Source organism: Haliotis asinina, chromosome 7, assembly GCF_037392515.1.
Source record: "Haliotis asinina isolate JCU_RB_2024 chromosome 7, JCU_Hal_asi_v2, whole genome shotgun sequence".
In the NCBI taxonomy this organism is placed as follows: domain Eukaryota; kingdom Metazoa; phylum Mollusca; class Gastropoda; order Lepetellida; family Haliotidae; genus Haliotis; species Haliotis asinina.
Window position 1 is genome coordinate 5,814,157 of NC_090286.1, and position 24,977 is coordinate 5,839,133.

The following is a 24,977-nucleotide window of genomic DNA, read 5'->3' on the forward strand; positions in this document are numbered from 1 at the left end:
TTTGATTGGTCGATTACGTTGTGGCTCCACCTTGTATTCAAATCGCCTTTTCAGCGGCAAGCGATCTTGCCTATATACAGCGCTATTACGAAATACCTACACACGTTTAACTATGCACAGACGCCGAGATGGCAGCCTCGAATAAATACGATGACGACAGACTCTGGTCTCCCGAAACCTGCAAACTGAGTGACATTGTTCCTGAAATACCGACTCTTGTGCGGGTTACAGAAGGAATATACAGTCTCAACGATGCAGGAACCTTTAGCCAAGGAGATCTGATTAAAATCGACACCTGCCAGTCCTTGAAGCGGGTGACGGCTTATCTCGTCAAACCAGGAAGTGATTCGAGGTAGGTATTCCCGTAAACACTTCAACCCCTTGTCGCGTTACAGTGTCAGGCATGTAGCAAGCCAATTGTTTGGTGTAAGCCCGGTAGGTTCGAAAGCTTTTATATTCAGAAAGCACTAAGGGTTTGCTCAACCCTATTTAATATCAATCATGTGTAATTAAGCCCGTTTTTAAATGCTAGCTACGACCCTGAGTGTTTAGAGTTTTTAAACGACTTGTCAAATACACCTATAAACAACAGTTCTTACTATTAAGTTTATTGATTGCTCTGCACAGCTAACACGTATTATTCAGTTCAGAGGTTTTGTGTGGGTGAATCTGTATCATTAGCTGGTATAAGTATATATAGAACAACATTGAACACTTTACTCAGTCAATATATATATAGTGTGTACTGCATGCTGACATACTTGAACGACATAATGAATTGCACTCAAACATATCGTTGTGTTACCATATTACTCGTCAATTATTGATACGACCCCATACTGTGTGGAGCATATTTACATCCGTTTTTCTTACGTGTATTTTAGAGAGAAAGCTAAAAACAATATTTCGTTAGTGGGAACAATGCGTAGCTGGGTTGCCAGTATGCAGTGGTCAAAGGTTCGAATCCAAGAGTCGCCGTCTCTTTCTTTGTCACCATCGTACTTATACTCAGTGTTTTTACCGAAGTGGTAACCGTTTTAAATCTTCATCACTTAATAACATTACTGCTTTTTCTCGACATCAGTCCAAGTAAACTCTTTTCCCAACTTGAAACTTACAGAGTTTCGATGTTTACGTGACATAGAGATGTTATTGTTGTGTATATTGTCGTACATATGGCAGGTGTAATCAATATGATCTTTTTCACTTCATTAAGGGGCGATGGGGTAGCTATGTGGTTAAATCGTTTTCCTGTCTCGCCGAATGCCCGAGTTCGGTTTTCGGTATGGGAACAACGCGTGCGAGTTAATTTCTTCTGAATCCCGTTGTGTACAATTCAAAGCAGCGTAAAAAACCCAAACTCACTCACTCACTCACTCACACACTCACTATGTCTGACTTGACAGTAAACTGACGTGTGTTAATGGGACATATCACACAAGGTCACGTGAACCCGACAGTGTCATCGAGTAATATACCTACCCGATCTAGCCTAATATATTGCAACATGGTGCATGACCTTACCCGATACTGCTTGTCATAAGTCTTACACAATCGATGCAGTATCAAACGTTTATGTCCATTGTCCAACGTTCCGGTTATCCAAATATGGATGGGTAAGCGGATTACTTTATACATCAAGAACACTAGCATTGTCATGATTCATCAGCATGCAAAAATACCCAGTGCTGACGGGACGAACATGTGGTATTCGTGAAGAGTGTGTGAGTGAGTTTAGTTTTACGCCGTACTCAGCAATGTTCCAACTATATGGCGGCGGTCTGTAAACAATCGAGTCTTGACCTGACAATCTAGTGATCAACAGCATAAACATCGATCTGTGCAACTGGGAACCGATGTCACGTGTCAACCAAGTCCGAGCCTGACCACCCGATCCCGTTAGTCGCCTCTTACGACAAGCATAATTATGTCTTTCGAGCTCTTTCCGACAAGCTATCACTAAAACAAATGAACATGAAATAGAACACTTGTGAATCTGCGTCTTTAAGAATTATTTTAAGAATGACATCATGTGATGAGAGTAGGACCCTAGTTTGCTTCCGTCCCACAAGTGACATACACAATGAAAAGAATACCCTTACACTCTGACTCGACGATACTCTCAAAATGCGGTTATTGTTATATGTTGATGAAACGGAAACACAACAATAAACTCAGTATTATTTAATATAAGTGACGTGTACCCGGTGTACGGTTACGCGTGCCTGATGTACCTCGCATGTGCCTGATGTACCCTGTTCGTGCCGATGTGCCCGATGTGTCCCGTGTACCCGCGGTACTCTGTGTATCTGATGTACTCCGTGTACCTGACGTACCGTGTGGACGGGTTTGTGTACCTGATGTACCACGTGTGCGAGTCCATGTTTCCAAAATACCATGTGTGCGAGCCTTTTGTACCTGATGTACCCGTTTTTAGGCCGACGTACCCTCTGTGCGAGCCTTTACACCCTCGGTACCCTGTATGCGACCGTCTGTACCTGATGTACTTTGTGGTTTAGAGCTGTAAGTATGCTAGTTTCTAGATTCCTCTCTATAACGTCGAACCAGGTGTACGTCCCCGACAGCTGGAGCGTGTTGAGCTTTTCTAGTGTTAAATTATTAACATTTGTTGTTAACATCGTTATGGTTTCTGCTGTTGTTACGATCATTGTCGTGTCTGTTGTCGTTATCAGTGTCGTCGTTTCGGTTGATCATCGTCATTGTCGTCGTTGTGTTGTTGTTGATGAAAAGTAAGAGCAGAGTTCTTTGTCATTCCACTGCTCACCGTTTGTTCTATCGCAAAGACGTCCTGATACTGTCTGCGAGAACGGCACCCCACTACACTGATGCATTATGTCTAGGGTAGCCTGGTTAAAGCGTTCGCTCCTAACGCCGAAGACCCGGGTTCGCTTCCCCACTACTGAGATGATAACAAAGTGTGAAACCCATTTCTGGTGACCGTGGTGTTGCTTGAATGTTTCTAAAAGCGGCGTAAACAATACCCATTCATTCACTTTCAGCACCATCCAGTCAAGTGATCCGCTGTCACGTGACAACAATTTGCAAATCATACACTGAGGGACAAAAGAAACTTTCCACTCATTTTTGCAGGGTATTTTTTTGTCGTTGATAGGATTTCAACACGTGCACGAAACTTCTCCTGTTCTCCTGGTGAACACGATGGAAAAATGTTTTCCTAATCGGTATGAACCTTTGACACATAAACACGAAACGACAAAATAATTGGAATCCATGTTGATTTTATGATGATAATCGTCCATGAACAACAGCCGAAACTTTCCTTCCCTAAATAATTTAGGTTTGACACGGACCTAGTCTATCATTCAATGGGAACTCATTTACTTTTACATGTGAATTAATACTGATTTATTTACTTGAAATATGATGAGTATCTCTCATATACATGCCTAAATCTTAATTCGGCCGTCGAGCAGATAAATTTGAGAATTTGACATTTTGAAAAAAACAAAACCCAACTCGTCCAGGGCTGTCGGACAGGCAGGTATTTCGATCGCTGGACAGATGTCAGGGGGCGCTTAACTATGTTATTTATGTACTTATAACATCTGGGACTGCACTCTTCGATAACAGGTGAGGCAACGCCCTAGCATGGGTTGTCCCGTTTCAGATTACAGCGCTTGTGCTGGCTGCATGTTACACTACATATAGACTGTCACAGTTGAACAGGTGTTGTTGTAACAGGATATAAGCATTGGACGCTGCAAATATACTGGACAATAATAGTTAGGGATATGTATTATGTATTTATTCACTGACACACTGATAAAATATCAGTCATAAAAATACCAATATCCCTGAGTTAGTTTGACCAGTTTATGTATTCATGTAGATTGCCGCGTTTCTCCTGGTCGCATGGAAAACACTATCTTCAATGTGGTTTTTAGTCAATTTTTAGTCGAATCCCCTGAACATACGCACACGCGCACGCACGCACACGCACAGACCCTGAATCAGCCAATGAACTCTATTTCATCAGCAACCTAGTTATCAAGGCACAGGAATAACACCATCCTGCTGAAGAACGGGAGCTAACTGACAATACCTGTGGGTTCCAAATTAACAAAACTCGTCTGCAATTTCTCAGTTAAGATTTGGGCTGGTCTGGCGAAACAATGCACAACTCTATCGAATCGCCGGTACGTCAAATTAAATAATGTCCATCAAACAAACAAAGTGTCCTCCACATGTCTACCACAAATCGGATTTAAATGTTTCACTGACGCCGTGTATGCAGTGACCTTGATCGAATAACTTCTGAGCAATAGACAATTGACGCTCTTTCTTCTTTTGGTGAATGGAACGTGCTGAAAGGGTATCTTCCCATAAGACAGGTCTCCAAAAAGGCAGAGCGCTCAAAATAACACATTTTATGGTTGGTTGCATAAGACTTAATTAAGCTGCGCTTGATAATAATGTTTTGTGCCCAGATGAAAAACATGACAGCATTAGCTAGTTATTCATCTATCCAAGCTGCAACGGAACTGACCTTTATTCACTCAGGCTGCAGGCTGCAGCATAAGAGGTATATAAATAACATTTACATTCATACACCGTAAATACATCATATACAAACGGTATGACAGGAGCAATGTACACTGAGCCAGTGGCTCATGGCTCAGATAATTAGTGTATTCACTGAGCCTGTCACAGATGAAGACTGTCTTAGGTGAGAACTGACCTTTGGGAGTGAAACGCTGGAAGGTACATGAAAAGTTGTGAAATGTTAAAACAAAGGCTGGTCCTGTCCGAATATAGCTGAACATAAATGAAATTTGATCACTGGAAAATAGATGTTACCCCACTGCCATGAAGTCTTGTGGACAGGTGCATTTGTCACTGTGAATCACTGTCATGGATCTATGGACGATGCTCAGTGGCCTCCTATATTCGCTTTGGGTAGGTAAATTGGTAGGGAACTGGTTAGTGTAATATATGTATGTAAATGATCTGTATGTAACCGACCTGTATGTACACGATCTGTATGTAAACGATCAGTACGTAAACGATCTGTATGTTAACGATCAGTATGTAAACGATCGTTAAAATGTAAACAGGTATAAACAGGTATCATTATGTTAACGACCTGCATGTATACGATCAGTATGTAAACAACCTGTATGTAAACGATCTGTATGTTAACGACCTGTATGTAAACGATCACTATGTAAACGATCTGTATGTTAACGACCTGCATGTAAACGATCTGTGTGTAAACGACATGTATGTAAACGATCAGTACGTAAACGATCTGTATGTTAACGATCAGTATGTAAAAGATCGTTAAATTGTAAACAGGTATCTAAACGATCTGTATGTTAACGACCTGCATGTATACGATCTATGTAAACGATCTGCATGTTAACGACCTTTATGTAAACGATCACTATGTAAACGACTTCTATGTAAACGGTCTGTATGTTAACGACCTGTATGTAAACGATCTGTATGTTAACGACCTTTATGTAAACAATCACTATGTAAACGACTTGTATGTAAACGGTCTGTATGTTAACGACCTGCATGTAAACAATCTGTATGTAAACGATCAGTATCTAAATTACCAGTATATAAACGATCAGTATCTATATGACCTGCATGTAAACGATCAGTATTTATATGACCTGTATGTAAACGATCAGTGTCTATATGACCTGTATGTAAACGATCAGTATCTATATGACCTGTATGTAAACGATCAGTGTCTATATGACCTGTATGTAAACGATCAGTATGTATATGGCCTGTATGTAAACGACCAGTATCTATATGACCTGTATGTAAACGATCAGTATTTATATGACCTGTATGTAAACGATCAGTATCTATATGACCTGTATGTAAACGATCAGTATGTATATGGCCTGTATGTAAACGATCAGTATCTATATGACCTGTATGTAAACGATCAGTATTTATATGACCTGTATGTAACCGACCTGTATGTAACCGACCTGTATGTAAACAATCTGTATGTAACCGCGACCTGTATGTAAACAATCTGTAAGAAAACGATCTGTATGTAACCGACCTGTATGTACGGTGTATAACTTCAGGTCGCCGAGATACTTTTGTTACAGAGTATTTTCACTCTACACCCTTGCCACGCAGGTTTTAACATGGGAGATAAATCCACAACTACCTAGATATATGTAATTATATGTGAAGCTAAACGGCTTGGACTTTTCCTGTTTGAAACTAAATTTAATCAGTGCTAATGTTAGACACTAAATGCCTGTAGCAGCGTCAAAATTACTGTGGCTTTGATGTACTTGGAACATGTTGGGGAATGGATTGTGATAGACAAAACGTATTTCATCGTTTTAGACAATGCAAATACAACTGCATTATGAAAGGGCAATTGTGGTACTAAATTGCATGTTTACCCTAAAGTATAATTACCCTTTACCCAGTTTCCCCGATATCGTTTACGAAAATAACTATTGACCTTTTCCCAAACAGTATGGGTATCCTTGATCCAACTGTAACTTTATCTGTCGAGTCATGAGTACTTTGCATTTACGGTGGCTGTGCAAAGGTTGGTATCTAAATTCATACGCTCACGTCGACACAAATCACGTAATGATAACATGGCCTATGAGACAAGCAGTGCCGTGCACACACAATCAACAACGCCTTCCTATGACATCAAGGACAGATATCTGGGTACAATGTTCCCCTCTGTGATATTTTCACTTTTTTTTCTACTCCAAGACAGTTCGCTTTTCTTGTCAACTGAAGATGTGTTTTTAACGTACATATTAGTAAAGGAAAAAAGGAATGAGAACATTTTTATGGATATGCAACTTCTCTTTTTTTGTACAGACGACGGCTCGACATAGATCTTGATGTCGTTGTCAGTTAAGTGGTGCATGAGATGTTATATGTGATAATATGCATGAGATGTTTATATACTCTTCAAAGAAAGTAAAGGAACTGTACGTTCAATGTACGATTGTCGAAATTGAGATATATATGGGATTGAATCAATGTTGATACAATAACAATGGATGTTTTGAGAATGCACCACCACATGGATTTCATTCAAAGCAAAGCTGTTCGTTCCGTTATCCCCCGTCATAGGTGACTGGCGTATGACATGAAGATATCAGGTTTATAATTTCCAGACAGTAGTGTGTCATTTGGCCCTGAAAACCCTGACCATGCACAGATGCAAGAAAGATTTGGAAAAAATGGTCTACAGTGATTTATCGACCTGCCTGAAAAAACATCACGATTCATAATGGCACCCCATGCACGTGTAGGAGGCTCCCACGTTGTGCACGTGCTTCCCATGCATTGTGTTTACGTGTGGTGATAACGTGAAATGAGGCTGCATATACAAGAATATCATTGTAACGTTCCTCAGTGGGTTTTCTTTCTACCAGACTTCAAAGTTTAGGCTCCCCTACCTTTTTATGAGTAACAAAAGAGGGATGGGACGAAAATGAGTTTGGTCAACATAGTTTCCCCCAGACACGCAAACCATTTCCTTTTTGACTGTTTCTGTCACTGTTTTAGAGTTTACAGCCATGTGTTTCATTTACGTTTAGAGTCTACAGTTATGCGTTATATTTACCATTGAAGTCTAATATTATATGTTTCATCTACTCTAAGTGTCTAGTGTTTCCTTCACCATTAGACTCTTGTGTTCAACTGTACTACCCCTCAAAAGTTTCGGCTCACTAGTGTAAATTTAGCCGCATACTTCAATTAACTGTTCTAAACTAGATTTTGTAAAATATTCCATACTGTTTAAAGGTACTGTTTACACATGAACTGATGTATAGTAGAACAAATTCGTAACGTTGACAAGATTATTTTCATGCGTTCAACAAATGATTAAACTCGGTGAAAAATGGCAAATTCTTATCAAAACTTTACACCAAAACGCAGCTGTTCACATGCACGATATTTGCACATGCTTTTTCACATTTTGATGAATCATCCTGGTGCAATTAATCTGCATACGGTTTGCAACGGTTGTTTCCCCCAAGATGGTGGAGAAATTCATCTTCGTTGTAACCATGTATACATATATACATGATTTTTGATGGGTAGTATACTTGTTGCTTATTACTTTCATATGTTTGACCGACTGTTGTACTTTACTGCCTCGCGTTCAGTTTGCTCTGTTGCTACGCGTTGCAGTTAGTTCACGGTTACATGTTGCACTTCGTTACATTTTTCTATAATGCCCTGGATATTTCAGAGGGCGTTGCACATTAGTCATAATCTGCGTGCACAGACGTGTCTGATTAAATTTAGTTTCAAACAGGAAAAGTCCAAGCCGTTTAGCTTCACATATAATTACATATATCTAGGTAGTTGTGGATTTATCTCCCATGTTAAAACCTGCGTGGCAAGGGTGTAGAGTGAAAATACTCTGTAACAAAAGTATCTCGGCGACCTGAAGTTGTGCACCGTACACACACGTCGGTTACATACAGACTGTTTTCTTACAGATTGTTTACATACAGGTCACGGTTATATACAGATCGTTTATGTACATGTCGTTTACATACAGATCGTTTACATACAGCTCGTTTACATACAGGCCATATAGATACTGATCGTTTACATACAGGTCATATAGATACTGATCGTTTACATACAGGTCATATAGATACTGATCGTTTACATACAGGTCATATAGATACTGATCGTTTACATACAGGTCATATAGATACTGATCGTTTACATACAGGTCATATAGACAATGATCGTTTACGTACAGGTCATATAGACACTGATCGTTTACACACAGGTCATTTAGATACTGATCGTTTACATACAGGTCATATAGATACTGATCGTTTACATACAGGTCATATAGACAATGATCGTTTACATATAGGTCATTTAGATACTGGTCGTTTACATACAGGTCATATAGACACTGATCGTTTACATACAGGTCATTTAGATACTGATCGTTTACATACAGGTCATATAGACACTGATCGCTTACATACAGGTCATTTAGATACTGCTCATTTACATACAGGTCATATAGATACTGATCGTTTACATACAGGTCATATAGATACTGGTGGTTTACATACAGGTCATATAGACAATGATCGTTTACGTACAGGTCATATAGATACTGGTCGTTTACATACAGGTCATATAGATACTGGTCGTTTACATACAGGTCATATAGATACTGATCGTTTACATACAGGTCATTTAGACACTGGTCGTTTACATACATGTCATATAGATACTGATCGTTTACATACAGGTCATATAGATATTGATCGTTTACATACAGGACATTTAGATACTGATCGTTTACATACAGGTGATATAGATACTGATCGTTTACATACAGGTCATATAGATACTGATCGTTAACATACAGGTCATATAGATACTGATCGTTTACATACAGGTCATATAGATACTGATCGTTTACATACAGGTCATATAGATACTGGTCGTTTACATACAGGTCATATAGATACTGGTGGTTTACATACAGGTCATACAGATACTGATCGTTTACATACAGGTCATTTAGACACTGGTCGTTTACATACAGGTCATATAGATACTGATCGTTTACATACAGGTCATATAGATATTGATCGTTTACATACAGGACATTTAGATACTGATCGTTTACATACAGGTGATATAGATACTGATCGTTTACATACAGGTCATATAGATACTGATCGTTAACATACAGGTCATTTAGATACTGGTAGTTTACATACAGGTCATGTAGATACTGATCGTTTACATACAGGTCATATAGATGCTGGTCGTTTACATACAGGTCATATAGACACTGATCGTTTATATACAGGTCATATAGATACTGGTCGTTTACATACAGGTCATTTAGACACTGATCGTTTACATACAGGTCATATAGATACTGATCGTTTACATACAGGTCATATAGACACTGATCGTTTACATACAGGTCATATAGATACTGATCGTTTACATACAGGTCATAGAGACACTGATCGTTTACATACAGGTTATTTGGATACTGATCGTTTACATACAGGTCATATAGACACTGATCGTTTACATACAGGTCATTTAGATACTGATCGTTTACATACAGGTCATTTAGACACTGATCGTTTACATACAGGTCATATAGATACTGATCGTTTACATACAGGTCATATAGACACTGATCGTTTACATACAGGTTATTTGGATACTGGTCGTTTACATACAGGTCATATAGACACTGATCGTTTACATACAGGTCATTTAGATACTGATCGTTTACATACAGGTCATATAGACACTGATCGCTTACATACAGGTCATTTAGATACTGCTCATTTACATACAGGTCATATAGATACTGATCGTTTACATACAGGTCATATAGATACTGGTCCTTTACATACAGGTCATATAGATACTGGTCGTTTACATACAGGTCATATAGATACTGGTCGTTTACATACAGGTCATACAGATACTGATCGTTTACATACAGGTCATATAGACACTGATCGTTTACATACAGGTCATTTAGACACTGGTCGTTTACATACATGTCATATAGATACTGATCGTTTACATACAGGTCATATAGATATTGATCGTTTACATACAGGACATTTAGATACTGATCGTTTACATACAGGTGATATAGATACTGATCGTTTACATACAGGTCATATAGACACTGATCGTTTACATACAGGTCATATAGATACTGATCGTTTACATACAGGACATTTAGATACTGATCGTTTACATACAGGTCATTTAGATACTGATCGTTTACATACAGGTCATAGAGACACTGATCGTTTACATACAGGTCATATAGACACTGATCGTTTACATACAGGTCATAGAGACACTGATCGTTTACATACAGGTCATATAGACACTGATCGTTTACATACAGGTCATATAGATACTGATCGTTTACATACAGGTCATATAGATACTGGTCGTTTACATACAGGTCATACAGATACTGATCGTTTACATACAGGTCATATAGACACTGATCGTTTACATACAGGTCATTTAGACACTGGTCGTTTACATACATGTCATATAGATACTGATCGTTTACATACAGGTCATATAGATATTGATCGTTTACATACAGGTCATATAGATACTGGTCGTTTACATACAGGTCATACAGATACTGATCGTTTACATACAGGTCATATAGACACTGATCGTTTACATACAGGTCATTTAGACACTGGTCGTTTACATACATGTCATATAGATACTGATCGTTTACATACAGGTCATATAGATATTGATCGTTTACATACAGGACATTTAGATACTGATCGTTTACATACAGGTGATATAGATACTGATCGTTTACATACAGGTCATATAGACACTGATCGTTTACATACAGGTCATATAGATACTGATCGTTTACATACAGGACATTTAGATACTGATCGTTTACATACAGGTCATTTAGATACTGATCGTTTACATACAGGTCATAGAGACACTGATCGTTTACATACAGGTCATATAGACACTGATCGTTTACATACAGGTCATAGAGACACTGATCGTTTACATACAGGTCATATAGACACTGATCGTTTACATACAGGTCATATAGATACTGATCGTTTACATACAGGACATTTAGATACTGATCGTTTACATACAGGTCATAGAGACACTGATCGTTTACATACAGGTCATATAGACACTGATCGTTTACATACAGGTCATATAGATACTGATCGTTTACATACAGGTCATAGAGACACTGATCGTTTACATACAGGTTATTTGGATACTGATCGTTTACATACAGGTCATATAGATACTGATCGTTTACATACAGGTCATATAGACACTGATCGTTTACATACAGGTCATATAGATACTGATCGTTTACATACAGGTCATAGAGACACTGATCGTTTACATACAGGTCATTTAGACACTGATCGTTTACATACAGGTCATATAGATACTGATCGTTTACATACAGCTCATACAGACACTGATCGTTTACATACAGGTCATATAGATACTGATCGTTTACATACAGGTCATAGAGACACTGATCGTTTACATACAGGTCATTTAGACACTGATCGTTTACATACAGGTCATATAGATACTGATCGTTTACATACAGGTCATATAGACACTGATCTTTTACATACAGGTCATATAGATACTGATCGTTTACATACAGGTCATAGAGACACTGATCGTTTACATACAGGTCATTTAGACACTGATCGTTTACATACAGGTCATATAGATACTGATCGTTTACATACAGGTCATAGAGACACTGATCGTTTACATACAGGTCATTTAGACACTGATCGTTTACATACAGGTCATATAGATACTGATCGTTTACATACAGGTCATATAGACACTGATCGTTTACATACAGGTCATATAGATACTGATCGTTTACATACAGGTCATAGAGACACTGATCGTTTACATACAGGTCATTTAGACACTGATCGTTTACATACAGGTCATATAGATACTGATCGTTTACATACAGGTCATATAGACACTGATCTTTTACATACAGGTCATATAGATACTGGTCGTTTACATACAGGTCATATAGATACTGATCTTTTACATAGTGATCGTTTACATGCAGGTCGTTGACATACAGATCGTGTACATACAGGTCGGTTACATACAGACCATTTACATACATATATTGCACTAACCAGTTCACTACCAATTTACCTACCGAAACCGAGTATAGGAGGCCACTGAGCATCGTTCATAGATCCATGCACAGCGATTCACAGTGACACCTGTCCACAAGATTTCATGGCAGTGGAAAATCCCTCCGATCCCTAAATAGTAGCCGTTGTTTGATTGGTTAAATCTATTTAACCGTCTCGCGTTTGATTGGACAGTTATATGTCAAAGGTTACCTGACGCGACCTTCTACTAGGTTTTGTTAGACTCAGTGGTGGAGTGTTACGAAATACACTGAGACTAAGTTTACTTAGACTGGTCACTGACACACATCTCTCCACAAACACAAATCCGCATATAACAAAATTATTTGACCTGCAGTGTATACACTTTGGCGTTTCTGTTGACATGGTTACCATTAGCTAATATTTCCGCAAGATGACATCCTTGAATATTGCCAAAAACACTATTTTCAGCGACTGTTTACTCATCGTTGTCATGGTTGTATGTATGCCGTGTGCATCACCCGAGCGAGCGTACGCTAAATAGCATTCGGAATCGTTCCGGTATGAATCATTTCGAGATAAAAAGTTCAAAAGGTATGTGCGAATGTCCACTTTCGCGATTTGGTAAGCTGTGTTCTGGTCAATCTCCCTGTCGCGACCTCCCATCAGGTTTTGTTTGAGTCAGTGGTGGAGTGTAACGAAAGACACTGAGACTAAGTTTACTTCGACTGCATTTTGGGTGTCATCCAACAACCCTAGAAAAGGCACACAGACCGAACGACATGTGATCCTTCATTGTATAACAGAGATGTTTGATTTGCGTCACTTCAAGCAGTACCTCGTTTTCACAACGGTGTGTCAGCTTACCGATGGATTAAAGCTCCAAGTGATGCAGATTTCAGACCTGTACTACCTCGGCGAAAACCCTAGCCGCCGGCATGATGCTAACAAACAAAATCGAACCGAATTGGGATTCGGACCCCGACCATAGATTTCTGTCCTGCCCAATGCTACGATGAGAGTCATCACAAAGTAACGTAGCATGACAACCAATGCTATCACAACCAGCATGGGTTCGAACCTGGACTCATTACTAAGAAATGAACTTGAGTACCCGTCCGTCCACAGTGACATGATATGACATAGTATGACATATGATTATATGACATGGTATGACATGATATGTCATATGTTATGATATGACAGGATATGGTCTGTAACCATCGAGTCTGGAGTAGATGCATCCGTGTTACCATGAACATCGACCTACGAGGACACGATGCGATACCATGCATCTACTATGGCCTCTACTGATAAGCAGTTGATGCCTAAGACAACCCGGAGGATCATGGGTCGTACTGACTATCGATAGATAAAGTTTTGTTTTGGGAAGAACAATGGTCGGATATGAAACTCCTAGATTATTGTCTAATGTGATGTAGAGGAAGCCTGTCTTCGGTCCAGATGTGATCTTCACTTGGGATCAATATGCTATTTTCAATACGGATGAGGGTGGGACGAAGGTGACGTGAAGATGAGAGTAAGACTGAGCTCGACAGAGTGAATCAGAGTCAGATAAAAGTGGACCTGGGGGTGAGATTGAGGTTAAGGCTAGGTGAGGTTGAGATGAAGTTGTGGATGAGGGCTTGGTGGGTTTGTGGGCGTGAGAGTGAGGATGGGGATGAGTGAGTGAGCGATGTTTTACGCCGCATAGAGCAATATTCCAGCAATATCACAGCAGGGGTCACCAGAAAACCCCTTCACACATTGCACCCACATATGGGATCGAACACAGACTTGACTAGCGAAGGGGTTTATCAGTAGGCTACTCCACTGCCCATTGAAGTAAGGATTCGGTTGATGATGTACAGAGCATGAGGTTGTTGGCGTAAGGGTGAGGATTGGAGTTGGCTGCGGACGAGGGTGAGGTGCGTTTTTAATTATTGGGCATAATCTTTTGAGAAATGGATACCTCGATGTAAACGACGAATAGACACTTATGTATTTAAATCAAACCCGCCCCACTCACGAATTCGAAACACACACCACACTCACACCCCGACACCCATATGCATAGGTGTGTTAGAGTGTGCAGTTCTTGCGACTCTGAGGTTGTTTCATGCAACAATTCACTAGCTATGGACAGTCACAAGCACAATGCAGGGCGGGCCTCAACACTCACTTTGGTCAGTACAACCCAAGCTGGCGCCGATAAGAATACCACAACAGAGAGCTCAGAATAGGCACGCACTTGTAAAAGCCTGTAGTCAACCAGGAAGTAGGTGCATAGGAGGACCCAGCGGTCTTTATTGACAACTGTTTTCAGTCACGCCTATATCCATCTCATTCACGTCAATAACCTTGAGTATTCAACAGCGCTACTTTCAGAGGCAGACATAGCACTTGTTAATACTAGCCTGAATTTGACAAGCTTATCTAGTTTGACCCGAAGCTGTAACAAATTGTTACATTTTCCTTCTGCGATACAACCAAGCACCCCACCTAAACCTTTTGTAAATACGTATTAATGTTACATTGCTTTACAGTATGGAATACGACACACACACACACACACACACACACACACACACACACACACACACACACACACACACACACACACACACACACATGAAACAGACATATGGTTATAGTACATATACTATACCTTGAACGGCTAAAGACCTACATCATGAGTATTTGATGGCTATGTAATGTGTACATGTCTCTATGTTTGGTCATGTGAAGGTCACTGTCTCCGTTTCTGGCTAGCTATTCTCGAACGTCCCTAGACCCGTGAAGGTCCCGGGGTAGAATAGGCCTTCAGCAACCCATGCTTGCCATAAAAGGCGACTCAGCTTGTCGTAAGAGGCGACTAACGGGATCGGGTGGTCAGGTTCGCTGACTTGGTTGACGCATGTCATCGGTTCCCAATTGCGCAGATCGATGCTCATGTTGTTGATCACTGGATTGTCTGGTCCAGACTCGATTATTTACAGACCGCCGCCATATAGCTGTAATATTGCTGAGCGCGGCGTAAAACTAAACTCACTCACTCACTCACTCGAACGTCCTTATCCCTACGAACTTCTTAGGCCTATTCGTAACACATTGAGTTACGAATTCTTAGGGCTACGAACGTTTCGAGAATAAGAGCCCTGGTGATTTGAAGGCCACTGTCTCCGTGTCTAGTGATGTGAAGAACACTCCCCGTATCTGGTGAAATGAAGGTCACTGTCTCCGTATCTAGTGATGTGAAGGACACTCTCCGTATCTGGTGAAATGAAGGTCACTGTCTCCGTATCTAGTGATGTGAAGGACACTCTCCGTATCTGGTGAAATGAAGGTCACGGTCTCTGTATCTAGTGATGTGAAGGTCACTGTCTCCGTTTCTGGTGATCGCAAGGTCACTGTTTCCGTATCTAGTGAAATGAAGGTCACTGTCTCCGTATCTGGTATGTAAAGGTCACTGTCTCCGTATCTGGTATCTAAAGGTCACTGTCTCCGTATCTGTTATCTAAAGGTCACTGTCTCCGAGGATATATGTCAAAACGACAAATGTTTGTTGAAAAACCATCAGATAAGAGGTCATAAATCTGGATATGTATTTCAGTCGTGTACAGCAGCAATGATGCTTTGCTGTCACGCAAACCTACTGTCCTACCTGTAATAATTACACATAGATGCTTGAATTTCCCTAAATTGAGGAAAAGGCGATACACTGCTTATAGCAAACCAGATGTTATCTCAGTGCCGCCTGTCGCACTCCGGAGCATCTGTATATCATACACGTATACATATGTAACACGTGTATATAGATGTATGGTATGCATGAATGTAGATTATGTTATGCACGTGTATAGATACTGTATGCGTGTATACAGATGTATGACATGCACGTATACATATGTATGACATGCATGTCATACAGATGTATGCCAACCGTGTACGCTCCAAAGTCTATCATCCATGGCGTATGTGCACTGTGGAGAGCTCTGAATCACCTCTGGAAGATGTGCGTATAATGTGGCTAAGGTTAACAATATCGATCGGGAGATATTAAATACGACACTTTTAATCTTCATTAATTTTCAAGCGGGATTGGGCGTTCATGCACGTTGGCTTGGTTGACGCATGTCATTGCATTCCAGTTGCGTAGAATATGCTCATACTGTTGATCACTGGATTGTCTTGTCTTCGATTATTTTCAGGTGGAATATCGCAGAGTGCGACGTTATACAACAAACAAACAAGAGATAAGCCACGGCGATGCCACATCCCTGTCTGAGACAGTTACTGCTTATCATCATTTACACACTGTCATTATTATTTATCATCATGTGTCAGTTTTCAATGGAATCGCGTGAGGTCCTGGAAGCAGGAAGGTAACATACGTGCAGCAGTCTATGTTTTTGACCCGGCGATAGGAGAACAAAGAATCCGAATTGTATCTCTGCGTATGGTATGTATGGGTGGGTGTGTCAGCCCTTGGCAAACTGATATATGCGGCGAGGTACTCCACGGAGCTGGCAGTGTGAACATCTAGACATGCTCAAGCAGGTTGCTATGCAAGGGTATAAATCTAGGTCGCGTGTGATTGATCTGTTGATTATTACAATATTTGATCTCTCGAAACTGTATCGGTGTGGATCTTGCTGTCAAATTGAATTGACATCCTGTAACATAACTTAGTTACAGTTTCGTTATACCTGTCATTTCGGTATATGTGTCAGTTCGTTATATCTATCAGTTCGTTTCAAAGTGTTCGTTATATCCGTCAATTCGATATATGAGTCATTTCGTTATGTCTGTCAGGTCGTTATGTCTGTCATTTCGTTATATCTGTCAGGTCGTTATATACGTGCTCGTTATATCTGCCAGTTCGTTATATGAGTCAGTTCGTTATATCTGTCTGTTCGTTCTATCTGTCAGATCGTTATATGTCATTTCTTTACATCTGTCAGTTCGTCATATGAGGCATTTCGTTATATCTGTCAAGTCATTAATCCTTCAGTTTGTTATATGCGAATTCGGTATATCTATCAGTTCGTTACACCTGTCGAGTCGTTATAAACGTATTCATTACAAGGGTACTTTACTGCATTTACAAGGTGTTCTAAAAACCCATCTCAATCACCAGCTAAGTCAACTTATTCAACTGGTTCGTGAATCAGATAACACAAGAATAATTTTGTTCGAAATGTTTGCAATTTGAGTCGAGGTCGATCACATAGATATAAACAGGAGACTCACGTAGACCTAACTAGCCACAATCTTATCAGAAACTAGCGCTGCCCTTGCATATTTCCTCTCCCACTGTGGTAAAACGGAACTACGGTACAAAGGGGCAATACACTAACAAAGTGATAAGCTGACTGGGATGTAACTGAAATAAAGCTTACGCATACAGTCAACACAAACCTCTGCTAACATAACTGTCTGTTAATTTACCAGTCTTCTGTGTCATGAACATGATAATGCCTGAAGTTCGGGAAAATTTTAACGTGTCATGCTTCATGAATCTATTCCCAGTTGAATCCGTTGACGCACAAATTACACTACTTTTGGGTGGTGTGTGGTCCTGTGCTTACAGCTCACGTCACAAATCAGTTAGCAACGTTGGGCGCGGAGAGTCTTTGGATGGGTGACCGTGTCCAGCAGCGACTCCTGAGAGTTTCTGGGAATTCAGTCCTGTCCCACAACAAAACACTTGTGATTCATGTGGTCTCACCTTAGGCAAATCAGTCTGTTGAAAATGGCATCTGTTAACTCTACAGGAAATGGGTACCCGGTGGGATGTCGTGTGACTATTAACCTCCTAACGGCTCGAAGGCAGCTTGGGTTATCGGGTAATAATACTCAGCGTCCAGCGAGCAGCTACACAGATGGAGAGAAGGCACAATAAAAATGAATTATTATTAATAGCATTTATTACAATTTTTTTGAAACATCTCTAATGTGAATTGGTTCCATTACATTTTGGGATGTTTAACGTAAGACATCGTGATTATATTTTATAACGCGATATATTACTAGGTAGGTTCATTTAAATAGTACAACATATATAATCCGGACGGCAACGGATTAGTGAGATCGTCCTGGTCAACAAGCATCCGGATTACTACAGTACTATTCATTTAAACATCTGAGGAGAAACTAGTAGTGAGTGAGTATGTGGGTTTAGTTTTACGCCGCTTTTAACAATATTCCAGCAATATCACGATGGGGGACACCAGAAATGGGCTTCACACATAGAACCCCAGCCGAGATTCGAACCCAGGTCTATGGCGAACACTTTAACCACTAGGCTACCCTACAGCACATTGAGTTACTAGTAAGTCTTCCACGCAGGATGTCCAGACAGGTTCTACTCCCTTAGAGGGTTACCCGTAGGACGATGATGATACATATTCCTATTCAGTTTGTATATCATATATGTGTAATCATATGATATAGATATGATATATGCATGTGCTTGTATACCACGATGCAGTGACGTTTATCATGATCTTATGAAAATAATTAAACATATTCTCTGCGTCACCCACATCAATGACAACTTTTTTTGCTAAGTAAATGTGTCTCAAAACGTGTTCAAGAACGCTCACATTTGGAGTGCAGTGTATTACAATACTTGACAGACGTACAGAAGCTTGCTAGTATGTTATGTTAAGGTGTATCCCATAAACAGATGAGACAAAAGAACGGAATGCTTACTTCCGTGTTACGGCGACCCGTGATATCTTTAAAAACATTAGCAGATAAGGTGATATATGAACCAGTTCAATAGGTCTTTAGTAAACACATATATGCTAGGATCATAATTCACCCCACCGAAGTGTTTACTCATATGCTCACGATTCATGCATTCACCATTCTTTTGTCCACAATACTAAGTGTTTGCATACCAGAGAAATGCGCCAGCATCACGTGACCGTCACGGGTGTACGATAGTAGCACTGATCAGTTTCAACTTTGGGACCTACCACTTTTACATTATAGCAATAGAAACTCAAATTTTCCCCAAAATGAAATCTCATAAAAGTAACAGATAATGTTTATGTCCTCTGTTTAAAAACCTGACATAAAAACAGATAACAAATAATTAAAAAAAAACAAAACAGAATTATCAGAGTTGCGTTTCTTTTGCTGTTCAGAACATAATCTAGACGGGGTGGGGTAGGGGTAGTATGGCCTGATGGGCTGTGGGCATATATTTATAAGCTACAGTTTCAAAACTTGACAGTTTCTTTTCTTTAAAAAATCAATGTTTTCTAGATATTAGAAAATGTTCTAAAATATTATTATTTTCATATAATCACAAGCCAGTCCTCCCTTCCCGAGTCGGTTCATTACCGTATTGGTTATAGCAGTCGAACGGTGACCACACCTCTTAGAGACTTTATATGTTGTCATGAATCATTCCAGTCTAGCCTTACAGTCATACTCGTGTTCTGAATATATTTACAGTACTATTAAATGTTGAGGAATTGTTGTTTACACGAGTCATTGTCTCTCGCGGGTGATCATGTTCTTGTTATGCAGTCATAGTCTATTTGCATCGTAACACAGCAAAAATAACTTGGTTTCCGCAGTGCGGAAACCTGATGGAAAGTGGACTGGAACTTACGTTTCCACCAAGAATCCAGTGAGTTTCCGTTCTTTTACACTGAGTTTCCGCAATGGCGGAAACTTACAATCACCCACTTTCTAAGGGTTTCCGCACGGTATCCGTTACCCATGCTCCAACAAGTTTCCCTTGAGTTTCAGTTAAGTTAGAGATAACAGTAAGTTCGATTTATGGATTTAGATTTATATGACTTGCTCTATTGAATCTTTTCTACACTTAGAACACAGGGGTACACGAATTTTATGAATAAATATATTTTTGCGTTTTTAAACAGGATTTGGGGAGTGTGTGTATGCGAATTCTCCCTACCACACGTCGTAAATACACGCAAGGTCAAGGCAAATACGACAGCTTTTGTCAGTGTCAAACTAGAGCCTGAATCGACCATAATTACTGATGAGTCAAGCCAGAGGTCATACGCTGTTTGGTCAAACAGTCAAACTTGGTGGAGGCCTTGAATGCTGCGAACCCGATTAAATAGCTTTTGAGCACGAGTCGCTTGACACATGAAATTTTCGTAGGAAACGACAGAGCATGATGACAGAGCATGTGTGAGTGGGTGAATTTAATTTTACACCGCACTCAGCAATGGTCCAGCTACGTATATGACACCGGTCTGTAAGTAATCGAGTCTGGACCAGATAATTCATTGATCAACAGCATGAGCATCGAGCTGCACAATTGGGAACAGAGCCCGACCACCCGATCCCGTTAGTCACCTCTTACGACAAGCAGAGTCGCCTTTCATGCCAAGCATTTGTTGCTGAAGGCCTATTCTACCCCGGGCCTTCACGGGTTTTGACGCCAGAGACTGTCCAGTCTGACCAGTCACGTTGGCGTGAGCAGTCAATAGGTTAAGCGCAGGATTTTCTACAGAAGTGCTCTGAAGATTCTTCCCTGTATAGAACTGCCACCTTTTCCGGTCTGTCTGTTCGTGTTGTTTCTTCAAGAGTGTACTTCCCATCAGCTAACCTATTTATGTCACACACTGAACTCATATGTCACCACGGTATAAACAAAGTAGCAAGTGAAACCCTGGGTAATGAAACACGCATTTTAGACCAAGCCTGCTTCTATTGTGTTATTATGCTATGTATGGTTTTCTACATTTGTATTTATCATTTTACTGTACTTCCTTTACGATGCGCGCTGGTGTATTCTTCCTCCTGACAATCTTTACTGCGGCGTTCCAGGGTAAAGATTAACATGGGAATAATTACCTTCATAGAAAACAACACGGGATTCAATCGGGAAAATACGGGAATATGTAGTCTGAAGTTATCATTAAGAACTGACTTTTAAATTGTTTCAGTTTGTGAACGTAGATAGAAGTGTGGATACTGTTTATTCCCTCAGAGAGTGGGCACCGGTATTTCTGTTTACACACAAGAATAGAAAAAAACAATGAAAGGCCATTTCATAATTGTCTTTAATTGATGTAATAATGATTGACTTCTAATTTCATCTTCTGACCTGTAAATAATCTCTTCACGATTTTCAAATTTTTATGGTTGGTAATGTCCCTGAACTTAGAGACTGTACGAATGAATGAGTGAATGATTGAATTATAGTTTGAATGAGTGAATGGTACGTGAATAGTGCATGGATGCTGCCGGTAGGACTGGACAAGCATACTGTTTTTGCGAACACCTGGTGTCACCGCTTGCAGTCAGTGGTCCATTCACAGCTATTGTTTACACATTTTTTTCACTAGATAGTAGACGCCAAAAAGAAAGACTGGGTGTTCTTTTTCATTTCATTTTATTTTAAAATATTGCAGGTATGAACGACACGGTGACGAAATTGGGCTCCCGTACCAATATAACGGAAAAGTAAAGGTTCAACCAATGCACGGAGTCCATCACAGATATAACTCAGTCGAGGAGCTCATCAACTATTTCCCTCGTCACGTCCGGGTATTAACCAAGGTGAGCTTCACGGAACCTTCGGGTACCCCCCAAACCCTCAGCGTTGGAGATTGTTTAGAACTGAAAGCTGTTCGTAGGTCCAAGACTCATGGCCTTAATTCTGTCAGGTGTTTACGTAATGGCAAGGACATAATCCTCCCGAAGAGTATCACAGGAGTGTTTCAGGTTCAGGCAGACGACACAGAGCAGACGATCAAAAATGTGGTTGAAACCTACAAACTGCCTCAGTGCGTCAAGTTCGTCGATTCCGGCGTCCAGGAGATCATGTCAACGGACATTAAAGAGGCAATTGATAACCTCCAGTCCTACCATGGGGAGATGTTGTTGACAGGGGTCAAGGACACCGCTCCAGTGCTGTTCGGCCATTACAAAGGCATGACGGGGGACCCCAATTCGAAATTCTGTCGGAGGAGCGCTGTGGTCATCCCCCTAGACAACCCGGAGATCAGCGAAATCGAAGTCCAAACTCCGGAATATATGGACAGTGATGACTATGAGTTGTTCGTACTCCAGAATTTCTCAGAAAGCGCAGCTACGCCGGAGTTTATAGAAGGAACGCTTTACGTGGACTTTCTTCGGACATCAAATGTCCAGTTCTTAGAGCTCAAGGAACCTGAATCTTCTTCAATTCCAGATGTTCCTCCTCCTGTGCCCCCGAGACTTAAGTCGACCCGTGGAGTAGCCCCAGTAGGGCATGGTCCAGAAGCCCCTAAATCTTTGCGGTCAGGTAAGAACTAGCTGATATGTGCAGTCTTTATATCTGACTCACTCACTCACTCACTCAAACCCACCCACTCACTCACTTCAATGTCGTAAAAATCTGGTTAAGTCATACGGTGTCATGTCATTCTTTATACCATGTATATTATAATCTTAATTCTGAAAACGTACCATAATAGATACCTCGTTGTAGTTTGTGAATTCCGGAATAAACACAACCAGGGTAGTCACTTTAGCCGATAGTGACGTTTCTTCTTGCTAACGAAGTGGAATCGTACCCAGATACTTAGCTGTCAACGATAACATGTGTAGGACCCAATTATTTACAACAACCGTAATGTTTGAGCTATATGGCGGTCCACCAGACAATCCAGTCCGAACAGCTAACCACATTGGTACTTCAGAATCAATAGGCAATACGGACCACACGATCCATCAATCGGTTGCTGGCGATCAATTCCATTCAGAATCCACAAGCCTGCGGGTTTCTTTTACTTGTGTTGTTCTTCACCCATGAATGTTTAGTTCCAGCACCAGCAACCCCAACTGTGCCAACAGCTGTTTCAAGGCCTGTCAAAGCCGTTGCGCCGTCCTCCCCGACTAAGCCAGTTGCGCCACAACCAGTTGCACCCCAGTCAAGAAAACCAGCAGCACTCCCGCCAAGCAGACCACCTGACCCCAAGGGTAAACCTGGAGTTCACTTCGCGGACACATCTGATGCAGAACTACCAGCTTCCATAGCTGAGGCGTTCAGTGGGATGAGCTGGGGAGACACGCCAGGTCATTGCAGTTTCATTCTGTTCATAATGTTTTTATGTATGCCCCAATCCGTTCAGTCATTAACCTTTAACATTAATCCTTGGTCTTACTATTCCCGTGGCCCTGATTTCCGTGACCTTTATCCTTACCTTGACGCTGTGCTGACCTTTACCACTCCCTGGCCCTGACCTTGAAGGTACTGAAGAAAACAGTTTGTTCAGCATAATCACATACAGTTAAAACAAGGTGAATTCGGTCAAAAAGATGCCTCACAACCACAAATTCCAAACCAACAAGCTCCTCACTCTCCAATCGATGGCCCCGAGTCTTCCACCGATCCACCAATAAACCCACCTTCAAACCTACCCACCATCACACCCACCAACCATCGACACTACCCCTGTATCTAACAAACCACAGCTACCAAGACTCATCTGCCCAACCACCCGCAACCACAACCAAGAATCCATCCGCCCAACCACCCACACACAGCTAAGTACCCCCTACCCAAACAACCCACCACCCTTCAGTCCGATACTCCAACAGTATCAATACTTCTGTGTTGCGTATTTGGTCGATACTGTCTATTCACTGGCTAACTGCTAATTTCCTTTACCAAATATTTTAATCAATACCTTTCAAGTTAAAGAAATGCCATCCTAATTACCAATTTTGTTTTTGTTTAGATCAACCCATTCCTAGCCAAGAAGTTCTACTGCCGGTAAGGAAAATATACATATGGAAATTAATTAAGCAACACCAAATTCAAAGACACATAAAAACTTAACAAAGTTTAACGAAGTAATTTTGATGATTGATTATTCAATTTTGATGTATTGACATACAGCATGAGCTTTTCATGGGTTGATATGACGCGCGTGAAGCTTGCACAGCGCACGTGCATTGCTTTAACCTCAACTTTCGAAAAATGCACTTTTTCCCTGGGGTGTTTACAAGCGCAGGTTGTCGATTGCATTCGGTTTTTCATTCATTTCAATGTCATGGCACGTAGGAAATTATCAGAGGCCACTCGTTGGCAAATAATCGGCATGAGGAATGCTGGTATGTCTCTAAGACAAATCGGGACTCAAATCGGACGACATCATTCCATAATTTCAAAACTTTTGAAAAAATACCGGGCCACTAATGAAGTTAAAGACCTGCCTAGACCAGGAAGACCCAGGAAGACCACAGTCCGGGAGGACAGAGCTTTACTGAGACTTG

General features: G+C 40.6%; 1 protein-coding gene across 1 annotated transcript in view; it reads left to right on the forward strand.

Annotated features, from left to right (window-relative positions):
- The first annotated feature begins 113 nt into the window (after positions 1 to 113).
- The window catches only part of LOC137290736 (uncharacterized), a 32,521-nt gene continuing 7,657 nt past the window's right edge, over positions 114 to 24,977 (forward strand). The window contains exons 1-4 of the mRNA XM_067821852.1: positions 114 to 352; positions 22,127 to 23,001; positions 23,520 to 23,774; positions 24,440 to 24,474. Of these exons, the coding sequence (XP_067677953.1) occupies positions 129 to 352; positions 22,127 to 23,001; positions 23,520 to 23,774; positions 24,440 to 24,474 (1,389 nt within the window). The 5' untranslated portion in view covers positions 114 to 128. The remainder of the gene's footprint in view (positions 353 to 22,126; positions 23,002 to 23,519; positions 23,775 to 24,439; positions 24,475 to 24,977) is intronic.